The 22,682-nt window shown below is 39.1% G+C and overlaps 1 protein-coding gene across 1 annotated transcript in view; it reads right to left on the bottom strand.

The window, feature by feature from the left end:
- The window catches only part of LOC121376536 (protein unc-93 homolog A-like), a 36,759-nt gene extending 14,585 nt beyond the window's left edge, over nt 1–22,174 (bottom strand). Inside the window, exons 1-2 of the mRNA XM_041504481.1 lie at nt 21,145–22,174; nt 9,229–9,368 (exon numbers count right to left, since the gene is read on the bottom strand). Of these exons, the coding sequence (XP_041360415.1) occupies nt 9,229–9,368; nt 21,145–22,174 (1,170 nt within the window). The remainder of the gene's footprint in view (nt 1–9,228; nt 9,369–21,144) is intronic.
- Nucleotides 22,175–22,682: the final 508 nt, after the last annotated feature.

Below are 22,682 nucleotides of genomic sequence, written 5' to 3'. Positions count from 1 at the left end.
GGCGACAGCGGGTTTCCTCTAAAAACAGTGTCAGAATGACCATATGTTTGACGTCCAATAGCCGATGATAAGATAAAAAAAATCAATGTGCTCTAGTGGCGTCGTTAAATAAAACAAACTTTTTTTTTTAAATACCTAAAAAAAGTAGGCTAAAGATGGATTCCGCCTGAACAAGTAAGTTGTAGCACATTGCAATTGAGATAACTACAAATTAATCGACCCCATGAATAATTGTTGCATAAATAACTGACGGATATTAAAATTGTAATTCACTTATACACCGAGTAAACAGAGTTGCATTTAGTACGGCGAGATTCCTATCTTATTACATCGCAACGAATCTTATATGAAATCTGCGAATCCACAAGTTGATTGGATAGGGCCATCAAGGACAGATGAGTTGCAAGAAGACAGCAAACTTGTCGGCATATCCACTCGGCGTTACTGAATATTCGCCTTAACTGAACGTTGCCGGTTCCGTTGGACGTTCACTATAAATTTTCCAATATTCTTTTTGTTACTAGTTAATTAAATGAATTAGTTGTAAATGTATGTGTGCATACAGTTGAAGGTATAAAAAAGGCTTACATTTTAAAGCAAAAGTTAATAAATAATTTGGACGCGAAGCCGTCTTGGGACCATTCAAATAATACGTGACGCTATTTTTGTGAAAATTAGACACTCTCCTTCCTCCCTGCAACACTCAGTAACGCTAAACCATACACCTCCTAAATCATTACGTAATACTCCCCCCCCCCCCCCCCACACACACACATACACACCTCTCATTTACAAACAAGGCATGCGATGGGCGTAACATAATTTTATTTTATTTTGGAAAGTGCTGATACGCATTTCAGCTCTATTTATAATCATCATTGTTTATCGGTCTAGGATCGATACCCTACGGTGCGCCCATTGGTTTATTTTTTTTGTTCCGCTCAGTGCACTACGACTGGTATATCAAAGGTCGTGGTATGTGCTATCCTGTCTGAGGGGTGATGAATATAAAAGATACCTTTCTATTAATAGAAAAAGTAGCAGGTTTCCTCTGTTAAAATATGTTAAAATTACCAAATGTTTGACATCCAATAGCCGATTATTAATAAATCAATGTGCTCTAGTGGTGTCTTTAAACAAAACCAACTTTAACTTTATTTATCACAAATAAACATAAATAATTGTAACATTAGCAAAGTACGGCAATTTCGTTGCTGATAATGGATCTTTAAATTTCAAATTCAGAAAATCATCTCGGTGAGCTTTTACAAAAGGCACAAATATATTGTTTAATATATAAAAAAAATAAAAGAGAGAGAGAGCGCAGATGAGACGTTCTGCACTAACATACTCATCAGACCTATATTGATCAGAACTCGTTTGGTGAATGTAGTTGTAAACTGATCTAATTTGTAACGCTGATCAATGTAACGAGATCACTTGCACGAGTCTGTCTTCGCCGGGGTCATGGCGGCTGGACACACGAGACCAACCATGCATCATACGGTGGGATCATTAGGCTGATACATATGCGTACTTCAAAGAGAATGTTCCCAGTCCGCTTCCATTGGTAACACGTGTCTGTCTAACATAGTATAGCCTGTTTAATGATATTTTCTTGTTTAGAATATATTAATGTATGTATATTCAAAGTGTTTCTGGTTGTCATAATGTTTGTAGGGGCGGCGGAATGCAGTCCAATAGTAAAGAACTTGCCTGGTGCCTGAGGATCGATCCCCGTCGGTGGGCCCTTTGGGCTATTTTTCTTTCGTTCCAGTCAGTACAACATGACTGGTATATCTAAAGCCATGGTATGTGCTAACCTCTCTGTGGGACTGTGCATATAAAAGACCCTTTGTTACTAATGGAAAAATGTAGCGAGTTTCCTCTTTAAGACTATGTATCAAAAGTACCAATTCTTTAACATCCAATAGCCGATGATTAATAAATCAATGTACACTATTGATGTTGTTAGTACGTCCCGTCCCTCATTTTAGTTATTAAAATGTTCTAGTTTAGTCAGAAACATCCTAGCAATAGCCGGTATGACTTAAGACTGGTAGGTACAGGGTTCGCAGCCTGATATCAGCTTCTACCCAGAGTGTTTTAACGGCTTGATGGTGTGCGCGCGCGCGCGCGCGCGTGTGTGTGTGTGTGTGTGTGTGTGTGTACACTATACCGACATCTCTAGATCTGTCAAGCTAGTCCTAGGAGAGTGGCAGTCCTCCTATAGGCGGTGCAGGGAGAATGAAATAGTATTGTGTCGTGCTCGCATCAGTCATACATACTTAAACCATTCAATTACTAGTATCTTGAAGAAGGATCCTCCACCCCAGTGTGAGCACTGTCAGTGTACTCCGACTGTGCGCCACATTTTGGTGGAGTGTAAGCATCTGAGAGAACTACAAAAGATGTATTTGGTAGAAGAAACGGTGATGGAATTATTTCGATTCCATCCTAAACTTTTGTTGCAATTTCTTCGTAATACTGAATTTTATTCAAAATTTTAATTTTTACCTGTCTGTGATATTTGTATTTTCTGCACAGTGTTACGTAAAAACTGTTGTTTAAAGGGACAATCCAGAGTTTGCTGCATTGTAAGATGCTTCCGACTAATAAAATATTTCTACGATTAAACTTACATATTAGATATATTTTCTTGTTTCGAATATCAGTGCCTGACTATTCAATGTGTTTCTGGTCGTCTTAATATTTGTAAGAAGCCTAAACTGGACTTTGTCTTCAATATATTTTAGGAAATAAAATTAAATTTAACCTAGTACAAATACACGTATTAGAAACACGTTTAATATACAACCATTAATATTTTATGCAGAAAAATATATTTGATATGTAATTACAATCGTTAAAAAGTTCCACTGACAGACCCTCCAAGCTGGGCAGCAAACAGGAGCAAACTGCCCACCAAATGTCATATGGTGAAGTCAAGACCCTTCTAAAAAAAAACCACTTCAAGAACATGTGGAGGCAGCGTCTGCAGATGGGGCCTGAAGGGAATGGCATCTACCAGCTGAACAGGTCACAACAGGTCACCATCTTCAGGCTGAGAACAGGACATTGTCAGCTCCTCTCGCATCTCTTCAAGCTGAAAATCTCTCACACGGACGAGTGCCCATGTGGCACTGGTCCACAGACACCAGCCTACATTCTCCAATCCTGTCCCACCTTCGACACTCTGCGACAGCAAATGTGGCCCAGTGCAGTGGACCTAAGGGAGAAGATGTGGGGATCGGCGACGTCGCTAAGGCTGACTGCGGACTTCGTCCACAATACTGGACTACCCATGTAACATGGCCGGGATCGCAGAAGAAGAAGAAGAAGAAGAAGAAGTTAAAAAGTCTGTTAGTCGATAACATCTTAAAAATTGCAGCAAACTCAGGAATGTCCCTTTAATTTAACTGTTGAATTTTTATATAGATGTTGTTCACCACTTCTTTTGTTTTAATTTACCTTAGTTTGACACCCAGTAGCCGAACCGATGTATTTTTCGTTAAACATTCATTTATTCATTCTCTATATCTCTCACTAACCACTATCGACTAGCCCGTTCTGTACAGACAGCTCCGATAGCTTACTTGAAACTTAAATGGATATAAGCACGAAATTAAACTGGAATGAAAAGAAATGATGCATTACTCCCTGCATCATACTGTCAGATCATTAGTTTTATACACACGTTAAAGCGACATAGCCTAGTTTTTGAAAACGCACGTTCGTCTATTAAGTAATGATTAATAAGACAAGCTTGAGTTATTTTAGTCGGAATTTTCTTGTTTAAACATCGCAGACTTTATCTTCTCTCTGTTATAATCATATCCAAATGTGTGTTGCAGGTTTGTAGATTAACTAAACTTGGTGTCCATTTTTACGGGCTGAATCTAGGGTCTACGCCTTTAATGGCACTGTCCCGTCCTAAGTTATTAAGCATTGCCGTAAACTCTTCTTGGCTAATATAGATTTGTATATAGTTAAATTATACATTACATACAATTTCTTTCTTAAATGATAAATTTTGGCAGTTTCAAAGTGGTTTTGGTCATCCTGGGCGCTATCAAAGCTACGGGCGGTGGCTTTAAATCAAATGTAATTATTTCACTTCCAGACTAATACAACATGCTTGATAGCTTCCATGTGGCGGTGCCGGTAATCAGTCATTGTTTTTTTTTAAACACCACGTGTTTCATGTCAGGCCGAATTACATTTAGTATTCTATAATGGGCTCGTTCGTTGTTGGATTGCTTTTTTTTTCATCTACAGGGAATTTTTCTAACAGTACATTTTAAGCTTACGTTTGCTTAAAATTCAGATTGTTTCTCCCCTTGCGTGGATTTAAGATTTGATAATAGAGAGGCAGTAACATAATGTAGTTCCGTGAGATCAATAAACAAGACTACTCACCTTACAAAAAGGCAAAATTAATTACTTGACAAAAAACTCAAAAACCCGACACCCCTACCCCCCAAATTTTTTTTTTAAAAATAAACAAATAATAATAATTAAAACAAACCCCAAACAACAACAAACAAAAATCTCCCCCCCCTCCCCCCCCACTCTCCACATACAAAAATCGGGCCCTTGAGCTGCCATTTAAATCTGCCACAGAAGGTACTTCGCCTATATAATAGAGAATAATATGGCCGTTAGATATCATTTATCTCACAACGAGTTGTTTTAAAATGTATCTAACAAGCGAAGACGAGTTTGATACATTTTTAAACAACGAGTTGTGAGATAAATGGTATCAAACGGACACGAATGTATTATTCTATTTCTTACATATCCTCAAAAACCAGGTTTTAAGTAAATTTTAACATCTTTTTCCACTAAAAGTTATTTACAGACGTTGCACTTGTAGCTAACTTACGCGCCACAGACACATGATTGTCAGGTTAACTATACGTCACAGTGTAATCTATTTCCACTGTGGGTTATTTTTTATTGGATGCATGTCATTGGTGATCTGATTACCTAGGAGCAGCCAGTCGTATGTCTTGAAATTGTTAACACACACGTGTTATCAAAAAAACGCATGATGTTCTCACCAATGGGTGTGTAAGAATAATATGTTTTTGAGCATTAAAATGCTCGACCTCATCGTGCCATAATAATAGTTGACATCGGGCTCGGTGGTGTCGTGGTTAAGCCATCGGACATAAGGCTGGTAGGTACTGGGTTCACACCCCGATACAGGCTCTCACCAAAAGCGAGTTTTAATGACTGAATGGGTAGGCTTTATGCCACTACACCGACTTCTATCTTAATTAGCACTAACAACTAGCCATTAACCCTCTGCCCAGATAGATGAGGTGTGTGTGCCCAGGGCAGCGTACTTGAACTTTAATTGGATATAATCTCGAAAATGAAATGACATAGTACTTGCAGAAGAATGCAATTTGCACCGAACCATGGCCTGCGAAAAGCTCTAACCTAAAACCCTTATAGGTAGTACTAATTTCCGGCTGGGTCAAAGTTCGAGGTGCACCCAACTTAACTCAACAAGTCCTGTGATTGGTGTAAAAACAATTACTTTAACCTGCGCAAAAAATGTATGAAAGTTTATTTCATCTAGTACCACTGTGTCAAGTAACCTTTTGTATGAAACATATACGGGGTACCTATAAAAAAAAGTACTAAAATTTTGTGCGGAACTAGGGTAGTCATAGACGCTACCCGTTATCTCTGAAATGAGCAGCTTGGCCCCCAATTTTTCTGATTCACTTTAAGGGTGAGGGGTGGTAATAGTTACATATGTGGTGTTTATGACGATTGATATGCTGCAGGTAGGAATTTTAGCCACATATATGATATTGTCGTCTATGGGATTTGATTTGGTAAAGCGTTCGCTTGATGCGCGATCGGTCTGGGATCGATGCCCGTCGGTGGGCCCATTGGGCTATTTCTCGCTCCAGCCAGTGCACCACAACTGGTATATCAATGGCCGTGGTATGTGTTATCTTGTCTGTGGGATGGTGCATATAAAAGATCCCTTGCTGCTAATCGAAAAGTGTAGCCCATGAAGTGGCGACAGCGGGTTTCCTCTCTCAATATCTGTGTGGTCCTTAACCATATGTCCGACGACATATAACCGTAAATAAAATGTGCTGAGTGCGTCGTTAAATAAAACATTTCCTTCCTTTCTTCCTGTTCGGAAATGACAGGAATTGACTAAGGAAGTTCGTGAGGAATGGCAGAGCATGCCGCATTTGAGGATTCGTCCACTGATGTCTAACAGTACCTGACCCTTTAAGCCATGGTATATAAGGCTGGTAGGTACTGGGTTCGCGGCCCGGTACCGGCTCCCACCCAGAGCGAGTTTACCTACTTAACAGATAGGTGTGAGACCACTGCACCGACTTATCTCTCTATAACCACTAACAACTAACCCACTGTTCAGAAAAGACATACAAGATAGCTAAATTTTGTGCCCGGGGCAGCGTGCTTGAACCTTAATTGGATGTAAGCACGAAAATAAGTATAAAGAACAACAAAAACAATCTGAACATTGATAGGATATAGGCATGTAAATAGTTTGTTTGTTTGTTTTGTTTAACAACACTACTAGAGCACATTGATTTCTTAATCATTGGCTATTGGATGTCAAACAATTGTTAATTTTGACATATAGTCTTTGAGAGGAAACACGCTACGTTTTTCCATTAGCAGCAAGGGATCTTTTATATGTCCCATCCCACAAACAGGATAGTACATAACCTTTGTTATACCAGTCATGGTGATCTGGATGGAACGAAAAATAGCCCAATGGGCCCACCGACGAGGTTCGATCCCAGACCGCTGACCTACGTCCTGCCTTGGCATATAACTACATATATAATAACAATAATGATAAAACTAAAAATATATTGTTTCGGTCTACACCTATACAAACTGAAATAACATATTTTACAGCAAAAAATTCCATGTATATATAAATAAATAATTAAAAAACAAAAATGTTTCTTAACAAATTATATGGATAAAACTTCATTTTTAATACAGGGGTGAAGACAAAATGATGGAACAGCCAAGGTATTCCGTGCATTGTTACTATAAAATCAATAATGCTGTACACAGAGACTGCGCGTGTTTTATTTTTGCTATTCCATCATACCTTGCTCTCATACCTGTATATAAAAAATCTTTAATCTATAAGTTTGGTACTAATTTGTAAAGAAACTTTTTTATTTTCTTGATTATTATTATTATTATTATTATTATTATTGATTTATTTTGAGAGAAAAAAAGTTATTTGAGTTGGTATGGGTTTAAAACTTAATAATATGTTTGATATGCATTTTAACTTTATTTGTTATAGAGTTACATTCCAAACTATTGGTTCCCTTTTGACGCAAATGGGGTAAAATGTTAAAGGGACATTTCTGAGTTTGCTACAAGTTTTAAGATGTTATTGACTAACAGAGACTTTTTAACGATTGTAATTACATATCAAATATATTTTCCTGTATGACATATTAGTGGCTGTATATTAAACGCGTTTCTGATCGTTCTGATATTTGTACTAGCGTAAATTTCATTTTATTTTCTGAACTAATTTGTTTCGTACGTACAAATTATTTGAAGACAAAATCCAGTTTGGGCTTCTTACAAATATTAAAACGACCAGAAACACTTTGAATATACAGACACCTTTTATTCTAAACAAGAAAATATATTTAATATGTAAGATTAATCGTAGAAATATTTTATTAGTCGGAAACATTTTACAATGCAGCAAACTCAGGAATGTCCCTTTAAACATTGTCTCGTTCTACGAGATAGCATGTGTGACTTTGTGAAATAAAAATGGACGGTGCTCAACCTTTGCGCAAGTGTATATAATAGTGCTGAAGATAACTGAATTCGAGGAATATTATCTCAGATTTCTCATTTGTGTCCAAATGTATCGATTTTTACACACGAACAAAATTAATGTGGTTTTACACTGACTGTCTTGACAGTACGTCTCTCCATGACACAAAGGAATTAATTGCGTATTTTGCTAGACGCTAATTTCCTGCACCGTCATGTGAACTCTGTAAACATATCATATCTAACGATGCTAACCACCATCACTAATATGACAGGTACTGGACCTATCCCAGCGGTAAAGCACTCGCTTGATGCACGGTTGGGCCTGGGATCGATCCACGTCGGTGAACCCATTGGACAATTTCTTGTTTCAGCCAGGATTGGTATATCAAAGTTCCGTGGTATGTGCTATTCTGTTTGTGGGATGGTGCAGATCCCTTGCTACTAAAAAGAAAAATTTAGCGGGTTTTCTCTCGAAGATTATATGTCAAAATTACCAAATGCTTGACATCCAATAGCCGATGATTAATATATCAATGTGCTCTAGTGGTGTCGTTAAAACAACATACAACCTTAAAATGCAACTCATGGGTCACTGTCGAGTATTTCGCCTTTAGGAAAACTGCCACTTCTCCGGGCGATAGTCTGTAGGAGGACAGCCACTCCCAAGATGGTTAGACAAATTTAATCGTACATAAGACAGAACTCAATGGAAATTTTAAAATGTGTTGAGTGCGTCGTTAAATAAAACATTTCTTTCTTTCTTTCAATGGAAATTTAAACAGTCCTAACCTGTAGGAACCGGGCTGGTGGGAGTGTGCCCAAGCACCCCCACCCCCACCCCCACCCCCACCCCCACACACATTCGAGCACATATGTTTTATCCTTCTCTGTATAAATATAAAAGTCTGGCTTCTGTCTCTCCTCCCCCCCCCCCCCCCCCCCCACACCTTGCGGGACGTAGTCCAGTGGTAGAACGCTGGCTTGATGGACAGTCGGTTTGGAATCGATCCCCGTCGGTGGGCCCATTAGGCTATTTCTCGTCACAGCCAGTGCACCACGACTGGTATATCAAAGGCCGTGGTATGTGCTATCCTGTCTGTGGGATGGTGCATATAAAATATCCCTTACGCTACTAATGGAACAAATGTAGCGGGTTTCCTCTCTATGACTGTGTCAAAAATGACCATGTGTTTGACATCCAATAGCCGATGATTAATAAATCAATGTGCTCTAGTGGTGTCGTTAACCAAAACAAACTTTACTCTCCCCCCACTAAACACTGTGCTCCATTCACTAGAGATTCCCCTCCCCCTCACTCCAGACATCGTTCCTACAGATCTGCAGTCGTGTTGACGTGCACTCGTGAACCACTGAAGAAAGTGTTAACTGGTAAATTACCTGGTAGGCTGATTTCTCCGGGTCTACCCTGGCCCCGATTCGATCCAGCAGCAGCAGGATGAGGGCGAAGCCGATGAAGCCGAGCACGATGTAGGAACACATCAGCTTCCACAACACGCCAGAGAAATCCTCGTCGGAACCTAAACACACACATAAAAACATATACAGAATTAGACACTGAAATGTCGTTCAACCCTCTAGGGCCTACTGTCATTGTGATATAATATACTCTTCAAAAAAGTAGGGAAACTCTAATAAGAAAAGAAAGAAATGTTTTATTTAACGACGCACTCAACACATTTTATTTACGATTATATGGAAATAATTTTTTATTTAACGACACACTCAACACATTTTATTTACGGTTATATGGCGTCGGACATATGGTTAAGGACCACACAGATATTGAGAGAGGAAACACGCTGTCGCCTCTTCATGGGCTAATATTTTCGATTAGCAGCAAGGGATCTTTCATATGCACCATTCCATAGACAGGGTAGTACGTACCACGGCCTTTGATATACCAGTTGTGGTGTACTGGCTCGAGCGAGAAATAGTCCAATTGGCCCACCGGCGGGGATCGATCCCACACCAACCGCGCATCGAGCGAGCGCTCTACCACTGGACTACGTCTCGCCACCTGGTTATATGGCGTCAGACATATGGTTAAGGACCACACAGGTATTGAGAGAGGAAACCTGGTGTCGCCACTTCATGGGTTACTCTTTTCGATTAGCAGCAAGGGATCTTTTATTTGCACCATCCCACAGACAGGTTAGTACATACCACGGCCTTTGATATACCAGTCGTATTGTACTGGCTGAAACGAGAACTAGCCCAATGGGCCCACCGACGGTGATAGATCCCAGACCGACCGTGCATCGAACGAGCGCTTCACCACTGGGCTACGTCCAAGCCCCCCTCTAATAAGAATTTACAAAATTGTAAGGTATATTAGCTGTGGGAAATATGATAATAGTGAATTAATTGGGCATACTTTACAACCGGTTGTTCAGTATTACAGTAGGTTTTATGACCACCAAAGATCTTGAAGGACGATTGGGGTCAGAAGTGGAATTTGAAAGTAGTTGGGGTTTTTTTTATCAGTAAATCGCAAATTCAAACAGTAAAAATTACTAAAAACAAACAATAACAACTGTATGATCAACAGAATGAAAATGACTGACAGAAATAATGTTCCACAGTGATTAATGGACCTTCCTGGAAATTGTCAAAATCGAAAATGACACCCCCCGCACGTGTACGGGGCAACTGCATGATGCATATGCAAACTATGGAATGTGTTTCGGTGTGTTGATAAACATACCTGAATGTTCTTTACTAGAATGTCTGCGGTCAGAACGTATGTTTTAATAGTTCAGGTTCCACTACTTTTTTTGAAGAGTCTATTTGGCTAATAATATTAATTGTTGGGTTTTCTGTTTTCTGATGGGTTCTTATTTGTATTTTTGTTTTGTTTTGGTGTGGTTGTTTCCTTTCGTTTCGTTTCGGTTTGTTTTGGTCTCTCTTTTTTTTGCAGCGTGGGGGAAGAGGATAGTGTTTTGTTGCTGTTGTTGTTGTTGATTGCCCCAGTTGTGGGCCACTGGTTGGAATGGGAAAAATACCAAGTCCGTCGAGGGCAAGTACCACCGATCTACCCAATAGGCAATCTGTATCTCTTTTTTGTGCTGAGGTGGCGTTAAATATTCATTCATTCAAAAATATGTTTGAGTTGGTATTTGTTTTCATGTGTATACATTCACAATGGCGAATCCGGAAAATCAATTTGGGCGGAGGGGCGGGTGTGTTGGGGGGGGGGGGGGGGCGTCAATCCCGAAGTGAAACAAATGGAAAAAAAAATAAAAATATATATATAACTGTCCCAATGGTTAGGGGGGAGGGGGCAAGCCACTGCCTCTCACTAGATCCGTCACTGAAAGCATATAGAAAAAAGATAATAATTATTAAAGGGTACAATTTACAATGTTTAGGGTCTGTCCTGGTGAACACGACATTAGGTGAATGATTCTCATAATTCAAATCCTTCTTGTGTTCATAAAGTTCTAACCGATTGTGTAATCGAAAGTTGATCGGTTGATGAAAACCGATTATCGATGATCAAATTACAATCGATTCCCAACACCACTAGGTGCGAACCTTGGAGTTGAAAGCGTTCGCTGTTCATGAATAACGCCTACAAAACCATGCATCTTGTACACATTAAAGGGACATTCCTGAGTTTGCTGCATTGTAAAATGTTTCCGACTAATAAAATATTTCTACGATTAAAATTACATATTAAATATATATATATATATATATATATATATATATATATATATATATATATATATATATAATTTTATATATTTTTAGACTATCAGTGTCTGTTTATTCAATGTGTTTCTCCCCTGCCTGTACTGTAACCTCACCGTGGTGCAGGGGTGTAACATTCTCTTTGAGAATGGCCAATACAGCACAAAATTGAAGTTTTTAGTAAAATTCAGTATCCGTAAAATTCTGTGATGTTTGTGTTTTTGCACGGTTCTTTACACTGTTTTTGTTTAAGTCTTGAATTTTTATATTGATGTTGATCATCACTTTGTTTGTTTGCATTACCATGGTTTGACACCCAATGGCCGATGTGTTTTTCGTGCTGGGGTGTCGTTAAACATTCATTCATTCATTCATTCAATGTGTTTCTGGTCGTCTTAATATTTGTAAGAAGCTCAAACTGGACTTTGTCTTCAAATAATTTCGTAGGAAATATTAGGAAATAAAATGAAATTTACGCTAGTACAAATATTAGAACGATCAGAAACACGTTTAATATACAACCACTACTATGTTATGCTTGAAAATATATTTGATATATAATCGTTAAAAAGTCTCTGTTAGTCGATGACAACTTAAACATTGCAGCAAACTCAGGAATGTCCCTTTAAAAGGCCACCATGACCTAATGATTTGCTTTTAAACTCAACAGAGACAACCATTATTGACTAAATTCACTAGCTTTGTAAAGACGCTGGGGGCCGGTGTTATCGTGTTTCTATGGTTACAGTTGCTAGACATTATACTAGAGTATTAGAAATCTTGTTTTTCTCATGTTAAGAACAAAGTTATATCTATAGTAAAAATAGCGAAAGTCTATATTAGGAGCTAGAAGGATTTCATTCATACCTATGTAGGCTTATATAATAATTTCCATATAAGGCCGCATAATGGCGTGAGGTGACACGGATTTTATTCATACTCACCCCCCCCCCCCCCCTCCTGTAAGAAGCAAGTTACATCTATAGTTAAAAAAAATAAAAAAATAGTGAATGTCTATATAAGGAGTTAACAGAATTTCATTCATATATATATATATATATATATAGGTCTATAGTAATTTCCATATAAGGCGACATAATAGTTTCGGGTGTTACGGATTTGATTCATACATGACGTAAATATATCAAATTGTGTAGTAAATGTTTATTTTTGGCATGGCACAAATTTTAATTATAAATAACAACATGGTATTTTGTTAGGGGCGGATATGGGATTTGGCCAACGAGGTGGGAGGAGGAGGCGAACGTAATGTGAGATATGTAATGTTTTAATTGTACTGGAAATAGTGCCTTCTTAGAAAGTACACAGTTCTCTGTTGGGTATATACCACTAAATCAAATCCCATAGCTGACTTTACTAACATGTTGGCTATGAGGTTGAAACTATTAGAAGAAGTACAGCCTTTCTGCAGGGCCGTACCTTGATCAAAATCAGGTGGGGGGGGGGGGGGGCACTACTTTTTATAAACAAATGAAACACTGTACAAATGAAACCCTGAGATGTGTATGCTATTTTCTGGAGTGAAAAAAAGTGAGATTCTCGGGGGGGGGGGGGGGGGTCTGCCATCTCCCCCCCCCCCCCGGAAGGTACGTCCCTGTTGTGTCAACATAGACTGAGTACACCATGAATATAAATACTATAACCCATTTCTCTTTGGGATCGATTCCCGTCCGTGGACCCATTGGGCTATTTCTTGTTCCAGCCAGTGCACCACGGCTGGTATACCAAAGGCTGTGGTATGTGCTATCCTGTCTGTGAGATGGTGCATATAAAAGATCCCTTGCTACTAATGGAAAAATGCAGCGGGTTTCCTCTCTTAGACTATATGTCAAAGTTACCAATGTTTGACATCCAGTAGCCGATGATTAATAAATCAATGTGCTCTAGCGGTGTCGTTAAACAAAACAAACTTTCTTTCCTTAAACAAATCAGAAAAAAATGGTGGTTAAGCCGGTAGTTTGAGACATAACGGGAGGCATCTATCACTACCCAAATTCCTCACAAAAACGTAAAAAGACCCTGCACGTCTCAAGCACATTAGCAGACCCGTAGGAACGATATCTGAAGTGGTGGCACAAGCTCTGGGAGTGGGTGGGTGGTGTGTGTGTGTGTGGGGGGGGGGGGTGCGTGGGGGATGGCAAGCCACATTTTTAAACAGTATAACAAAAACATATACATTTTGGTCTTTACGTGTGTTTGTATGTGGCTCTCTCTCTCTCTCTCTCTCTCTCTCTCTCTCTCTCTCTCTCTCTCTCTCTCTCTCTCTCTCTCTCTCTCTCTCTCTCTCTCTCTCTCTGTGTGTGTGTGTGTGTGTGTGTGTGAGTGCGTGTGTGTATGTGTGTGTGTCACACTCTGGTTCCTACGGCTATGAATATTAGCTGGCGCATTGATATCAAGACAAGACAAGAATTTTATTCTCATAAACTGCACCGAGTGCAGTGTGGAGAAAATATAAACAATATAATTACAAAGTGTTTTCTGTAGTGGTAATGGACATACTATTTAAGTAATATTAACCCGGAAGACTGACCCTCTCAATGACAATTTGCAAATATTTACATAGTTTACTCAAAAGTGATTTTTTAGTTGTAGAAAATAACTGGTAAAAGGCAATTGCATTTGCTCTATTGGTATAGTAACTAGGTATATACACATTTCGATCAGTAAATAAAGACGTATATTTAAAAATATAGTGAAACTCCTCACCAACATCAGTGTTGCACCAGTGACATATTATGTTTTCTCTCTCAATATTAAACCATCTACCGGTTTCAATAGGAAGTCTGACATTTCCAGTTCTAAATTTACAAAGAATTCTAGCATTTTTTGTTGAGAGTTTCAACAAATAATTTTCTAATTTAAATTCATGCTTGAACATTCTGTAGTTAATACCTTTCGATGAGTCAAATTTATCACTATTCCATTTTTGTAAGTACTGGTCACATAGTATTCGTTTAACTGCATGTTTTAACCACAAAACATCCACCTGTGTACATGAATATATATTACATAAACCACATTCATCTAATATACGTTTTATAAAGGATAACCAAGTACATGGTATAGCATTAACATTATGGTTATATGATGCCAACATGTATAATATACCAGACAATTTAGATTTTCTACTATTAACAACATTTGCCCAGTATGTAATCATTCTAACTTTAACACTAATAGACAGTGGGTATCTACCTAATTCACCATAAATCATAAAGCTTGGTGTCGACTTATTAACACATAATATATATTTGCAGAACTTGAGGTGTAATCGTTCAATGATATCTAAATTACTGAAGCCCCATATTTCACATCCATATAATAATATAGGTTTTACAATCCTGTCGAACAGGTCTAATTGACAATCGATTGACAAATTGAACTGTCTGCATTTTTGTAATACAGCAAACATAGACTTTGAGGCTCGATTGATTAGATTTTTCATAGCATTTGTGAATGACCCAGATTTACTCAACACAAGCCCAAGTTAAGATTTCTAAGTTTTTATTATTATATGTAAATTTATTCTTTTTTGTTTTTGAGTTACTTCTTGAAAAAATCAAAATTTTAGTCAGCACAAATTATATTACAGGTATTTACTGTCCAGATGAAGCGTTATGACAACAAACACTGTCACATGTATCACTAATGAATGGACTGGTGGCGTTAATTGCGATATTAATACCCATTGTGATGAATGCTGTCTGCTCGTGGAGTGTAAAGCTAGATTTTCTCTGTTTCTATTTTAATCCTACACACATAGAAAAGTAATCGTCAAATCGTAGAGACAGATTAACCAATTAATCATCAACTATAGTTTTGTAGAATAAATTAAAGGCATACTGTCACGGATTTAAGGACCTTATTTCTCTAACAATGGATAATAAATAAAAATTACAATAATTGTTGGAAACCAAATCTAGCTATCACATCACCTTAACTGAACCATGATGGAGTGAAGTCCATGTTATCCCTCTCGGCAATTTTAGTTTTTGAATTATGGACCATTGCCATAATTGAATTATTTTTACAAAATGTCATTACTAAATGGAGTATGGTGGTTACGAAGATGGTTGAATAAAGTACATTTAGGGATAAATCGAATTATTTTTGTTCAGGTAATAATCTGTTAGACCATTAAATAGGTCAGTGATCTGTGATAATATGCCTTTAATACATAAATGGAGTTTTAAATTTCATGTGCAGACGAGATTTCACTATACTTGAGTATTGTAGTTTTATTTGTAATAAACTGATCAAAGGTCTGTTAGGTGGATTTTTTTATTATGTGTGGATTATTATGTGTGAAAAATACCTATTTCAAGCTAGAAACTAAATTTTAGTGAACGATATACCTTTACACATTAATGAAAGCATGAAATTATTTTCTGCGAGATGTAGCTCAGTCGATAGAGGTGCGATGTGTTGCAGGGTCAATTAGGCTCGAAGAACTTTTTTTTTCAACATCCCAAACAGTGCCCCTCGACTGGTATATCAAATGTTTTGGTATTTCCATCTTTTGGGAAGGAATTGGCAATGAGTCTGCTTGCTCTCTCCCTCCCCCCTCCCCCCCCCCCCCCCTCTCTCTCTCTCTCTCTCTCTCTCTTTTCCTCTCTCTCTCTCTTTTCTCTCTTTTCCTCTCTCTCTCTGTTTCTTTCCTGCCCAACCTCTCTCTCTCTCTCTCTCTCTCTCTCTCTCTCTCTCTCTCTCTCTCTCTCACTCTCTTTCTTCCTCTCTCTCTCTCTTTTCTCTCTTTTCCTCTCTCTCTCTCTGTTTCTTTCCTGCCCAACCTCTTCCTCTCTCTCTCTCTCTCTCTCTCTCTCTCTCTCTCTCTCTCTCTCTCTCTCTCTCTCTCTCTCTCTCTCTCCTGCCCAACCTCTTCCTCTTTCTCTCAATATCTTTCTTTCTCTCTCTGTTTCTTTCCTGCCCAACCTCTTCCTCTCTCTCTCTCTCTCTCTCTCTCTCTCTCTCTCTCTGCCCAACCTCTTCCTCTTTCTCTCAATATCTTTCTTTCTCTCTCTGTTTCTTTCCTGCCCAACCTCTTCCTCTCTCTCTCTCTCTCTCTCTCTCTCTCTCTCTCTCTCTCTCTCTCTCTCTCTCTCTCTCTCTCTCTCTCTCTCTCTCTCTCTCTCTCTCTCTCTCTCGCTCTGCCATAGCGTGAACTATGTCACATTACAAATGGACTATACACACTTTTTTGCGATGCCTGTTACTTGATAACCTCTTTTTCTCTCAATCGTTTATAATCACTGTAACAGATATCCTCGAACACGATTAGATGGGCTCTACAAACTGCAAATTCCGACGTCAAACACTTCAAATGAAATTACTAACGTTTATAGTTTAGAATGTAATCGATATCCAAATACTACTAATGAATAAAAACTGAATTAGATAGACCATACAATCAGCAAATTTCAACTGTAAACACTAGAAATGAAATTACCAAGGTCTATTACTAGCGTCTATGGTCCCGAAGTTAATTAACACGTACTAGTTAGCAAGCAGGGCCGTAGGAACGAATATTTATTTCTGTTTAACAGATGGAATTGAATATAAAGATCTTCCCCTAATCCCTAACGATATCTGGAGCTGGGGAGGTGGGCACAATCTCAAGTGCGGGGGGCATAATCTCAAGTTGGGGGGCACAATCTCAAGTGAAGGGGCCACAGACTTTAGTGGAGAGGTGGCACAAGCCTCATTTTTATCTTTATTTATATAGGGTAGAACATAAAAAAAAAGTTCTCAAGTTGGGGGGGGAGGGGGAGGGACACCCCCCCCCCCCCGCCCCCACAGTCCTGATAAGTCTCTGTGTTACTTTAGCAACTTTGTCATTTAAGGTAGAGCGCTCTCTTGAAAAAATGAACACAAAGTTTAGTTAATCTACAAACCTGTAACACATTTGGATAAACAGTGAAAGAAGAGTCTGTGACGTTGAATCGGTGAAATACCCTTAACAATAGACTAAAACTTGACTCCATAACTGTTACTTCTCAGACACGCGTTTTTAAAACTATGAAAACTGCATTTTGTGATATTACAAAAACCAGGATGACGAGAAACACTTCGGATGTACGGAAATGGATCATCTAAACAATAAAATCAAAGTAATGTATGATTTCAGTTATCAAAAACAGCTATAGTAGTGAAAATATGCCTTAGTGTTTAAAAACTAGGGTCTGTCGCTTTAAAATATGAATATAAAACATGAAATAAAGCTTTATAGAGACAGAAATAGTCGGTCGATCTTAGAGTAAAACCGCACCATACGTCTGTTAGCAGTAAGGGTTCTTTTATATGCACTTTCCCACAGACAGGACAGCACGTAACGCGACCTTGCTTCTGTATCGCTTCTATTCTGAGCCTTTTAAATGCTGCTTATGCAGTTAGAGCCATGGATTGTTACGACTGTCACAATCTACCTCCTCTTTAATTTCTGAATACAGCTGATAAGGTTTCGTCGATTGTTTTTTACAAAAAAGTGTAGAAAATAAAGAAAAAAAGAAAGAAATGCTTTATTTAACGACGCACTCAACACATTTTATTTACGGTTATATGGCGTCAGACATATGGTTAAGGACCATGGACTTCATGGACTACTCTTTCCGATTAGCAGCAAAGGATCTTTTATTTGCGCTTCCCACAGGCAGGATAGCACAAACCATAGCCTTTGTTGAACCAGTTATGGATCACTGGTGCAAGTGGTTTACACCTACCCATTGAGCCTTGCGGAGCACTCACTCAGGGTTTGGAGTCGGTATCTGGATTACAAATCCCATGCCTCGACTGGGATCCGATGGCCTAACCACGACGCCACCGAGGCCGGTAGAAAATAAAGAAGACATGATAGTGCAACCAAATCTGACTCTAGTCTCTAGGAGATAGGCGTCAGAAGATACCAGCAATTGAACCAGAACCAGTTGTGTACTACCAATTCGCCTTTCAGCTGGGGTGGGGTGTGTGGAGGGGGTCCACAATCTTCACTGTTGTGAGGCGCTGTCCTCTAACCCACTCCCATATTCCCCGTGTATTTATTAAATATGATCGACGTCAAAATATGCGTCGTCAAACTAAAGGAAAATAGATGTACGTTGAGGTGTGATGCTTTCCAGCCGTATGGGTAGCAGAAATAGTGTTTTAATTATCATTGTATCACGAACTCTTGACCATAACTGTTTTCACTGCCCTTTACAGAGGCGTACTGATGACAACATTATCATGATTTTGTATGGGAGTGGCGAATACATCACATATTTCTCAGTATGTCAGAAAGTTATTCATTTTAATATTGTTGATAATTCGGTTCTGTGCTATCCATCTTTTTATGGAAGTTTTACTTTTCAGAATTGTTTACTCTGTTATTTTTTAATAATTTTTCTCTCTTTTTTTTAAAGTATATTTGCCTTTATTTGACATCGTATAATCGATATTTTTTTCGTGTTGGATTGTCTCTAAACGCTCATTCATTCGTTGCTTTGCTTTGCTTAGCAAGCAATTTTAGGGTCAGAAAATGTAGAAAGGCAGCCTGTTCTGTCACAACCATGACTTTGATGAACTGACTGACATGTCACTGACTGACTGACTGACTGACTGAATGAATGAATGAATGAATGAATGAACGAATGAATGAATGAACGAATAGTTAACGACACCCCCATCATAATGGGGCGGGACGTAGCCCAGTGGTAAAGCGCTCGCTTGATGCGCGGTCGGATTAGGATCGATCCATGTCGGTGGTCCCATTGGGCTATTTCTCATTCCAGCCAGTGCACCACGACTGGTGTAACGTGGTATGTGCTATACTGTCTATGAGATGGTGCATATAAAAGCTCTCTTGCTGCTAATCGAATAATAGTAGCCCATGAAGTAGCAACAGCGGGTTTTCTCTCTCAATATTTGTGTAGTCCATAAACCATATGTCTGACGTCATATAACCGTAAATAAAATGTGTTGAGTACGTCGTTAAATAAAACATTTCCTTACTTGCACAGCATAAAAAAATAAATAAATAAACAATCTAACACACAAACAAACAAAAACAACTTGAATTGTTATCTACCTAGGCGTACGAGACATGGGAGCAGCGAGCAAAGCCTCAAATTCGGGCAATAACGATAGAGATATTCAGGAAAAACATTTCTAAACTTAATTTGGGTAAAAAACAAGCCTCCCCCCCCCCCCCCCCCCCCCCCCCCCCCCCCCCCCCCCCCCCCCCCCCCCCCTTTACAAAAATGGGAGCCCGTACACATATGGTTATCTACTGCTTTGGGTTTGCTGGACTGGACTGGACTGATTGTTTAACGTTCACATTCAGAGCAAGCTGTTGTAGCGCACGCCTGTCCTGGACACAGGTACCAGCCTCAACCGGTTTCTCTGTCAAGGATAGGATGAGTTTGCTGCTGCTGCTGCTGCTCTTATTATGACGTTTACGGCTAACATTCTTTCTAACTACCAAATTTGCATACCAAGTGCAATATATTTTTGTTTAGAATACCAGTGTATGAATATTCAACGTTTCTTTGATCTTCCCGATGTTTGTGATAGATCGAACTCATTTTATTTGCTAATATATTGAGACTTTAGAAACGTTTAACAATTTGGTAAATGTGCGTAAATGAACGAAAACTCGTGACTTTCAAAGTGAAATCAGATACTGGATATAGCTGATGCATTTTGTGTTGGTATGAGGAACACACGAGATTTTCAATACAAAGTGACTGTCACATCATTGAATGTAGAATGTATTTTAAAGTACAATGCAGTACTACCAAACTGATAAATTTGAAGAAGAAGACGTTTGTTTTGTTTAACGACACCACTAGAGCACATTGATTAATTAATCATCGGTTATTCGATGTCAAACGTTTGGTCATTCTGACTCGTAGTCATCAGAAGAAACCCTCTATATGTTTCCTATTGCAGCAAGGGATCTTTTATATGCACTTTCCCACAAACAAGAAAGCACATACCATGGCCAGTTGTGGTGCACTGGTTGGAACGAAAAAAACCACAATCAGCTGAATGGATCCACCGAGGTGGTTCGATCCTGCAACGCAAGCACCTCAAGCGAGTGCTAAATTTGAATGCATATTAATACGTATAAAAGTATTTGAATGTAAAATACAGTTTGGATACGAAAAAAATTAGCACAACAACAACTATAACAAAAAAATGAAAACACCCCAACAAAAACATACAAAACTGTATAATTTTATATAAATACTAATATTTAATATGTAATATGTAATATATTTAATATGTACTAATATTTGTTTTAAAAGACTGTGTTGGTCAAAACCATTTTATATCGCATGCAGCAAATTGATAATGTTGTCAATAAGTAAGAGAACCTAATTTACTAGCTATCAGAGGCGGATCTAGGGGTGCAGGGACCCGCCCCTACCCCCCTACATTTTGTGAGTTATAATTTTATTATATATTAATTTTAATTTTTTTACGATCCCCTTCAAACCTCCCCCAAAGTTCCATTGGCATTCCGCCTCATGTCACTGCCCCCAACCCTCCTTCTAAATGGATTTTCTGGATTCGCCACTGGCTATAGACTTAGTAAATACCTACCGCTATAGGCACTTGGCTTGCACGAGTGAAGCACGCCGCATCTCGATGGGTCTTGCATAATGCTGTCCGTGAAGTATGTCATGTTTTCATTGAAAACTAAATTGGAATCGCCCGATGATCTCTCTCCAAGTAAAATAGAAGATATTAAATTCCCCCATATCTGAGTTGTTTGAAAGCACGCAAGGAATATTCCATGGAATCTGAACATCTCATGCTCCAGCAAGTCTTTGGTTACTCTGGCTGAATCAAAAGCGAGTTTTAAAACATATGATACTTCTGCAGTCCAAAGAATCCCCTGCCCAACTCCGGCTAGCAAAGCAGTAGGAAGCAAGGTGTAGAAACTAGGATAGAAGTTCGCAGCAAACCAGATAAGGTGGCACAGCATCCCGAAGGCCAGAGCCCATTTAGCTGTAAGGATGTTAATAATTACAGGTGCAAACGCACAGGTGAGAAACATCGTGCCGTGAAGCACACCCATGGTGATGATCCCGAGACTATGTTTGCTGTTTATGGACGACTGTATGTTCTGAACAGCCCTGAACGACGTGAAGATGAGAATGAAACTCACACAGAGGACGATCAAGTTCTTTTTAAACGCAAACAGGATCACAGAGGGGATACTGCTTCCTTGCTCACTCGTGCTGGGATCTTCTGCATCTTCTAGAGTGTACACAGGCTTCAGTTTATCGTCCACAGCGAACCCGACAGTCGTCTTCTGACACGAGTTGTGTTTATTGGGGTCCTCACAACTAGAACTGCCGTGTCCAGCGTGATCTATATTGTTGAGCGCTACGTCGCTATGTCTTCGCGTGGCCTTGATGTAACTCTCTTTTCTCTTCTTCACCATGATGTCTTCGATGAAGTCCTCCCTCTTCTCTTCCATATCCGCGGTGTCCAGCCTCGTGGCATACCTGTAGCTTTCGCTTCTCTGCCGGTTGTACTGCGTGGCAAAGGTGTAGCTCGGTCGTCGTGGACGGTACAGCCCGAAACCCATCCCCAGTCCACTGAAATCCCATGGAGTCAGAGCCATGATGTAAAATCATCAAGGCATTGTTTAGCTATGTAAACCAGATTACTTTTCTCGTGTCACCTCTTCATCGGACATAACAAATAACGAGACTCGATACCAGATAATTCGTCAGTGAGTTCCAGAATAAAGGTATCCTTCATTTTCTGTTCAACACAAATCCTTCTTACCGGCAATTCTGGGTATAATTTAAAAGTATTGTATTTCTGGGCACGACTAAGCATAAACCATGCACATTTTAGTTTTTAGTGCGCCGCATTAAGTACCAACCATCTTGTCAATTCGATTTCCAATACGCAGCCACCTTTCTCATTATTTCAAAAATGTAACCAGTATTTCTGCTCGCCTCTTCAAGCCGGTAGAGTGTATAATATATCAATAACCTAATAACCTATAGGTACACCTCAAACAACTGACACTCATCTTGCATCTGAACATTATATCCAACGCGTCTTGCTTAAATGGAAGTCGACAGCACAGTACGAGAGGTGGTGCTACACACTCCAAGGAA

This window comes from Gigantopelta aegis, chromosome 1 (genome assembly GCF_016097555.1).
Source record: "Gigantopelta aegis isolate Gae_Host chromosome 1, Gae_host_genome, whole genome shotgun sequence".
Lineage (NCBI taxonomy): Eukaryota > Metazoa > Mollusca > Gastropoda > Neomphalida > Peltospiridae > Gigantopelta > Gigantopelta aegis.
The sequence above is the reverse complement of the archived record's forward strand: the minus strand, read 5'-3'. Positions and strand labels throughout refer to the sequence as shown.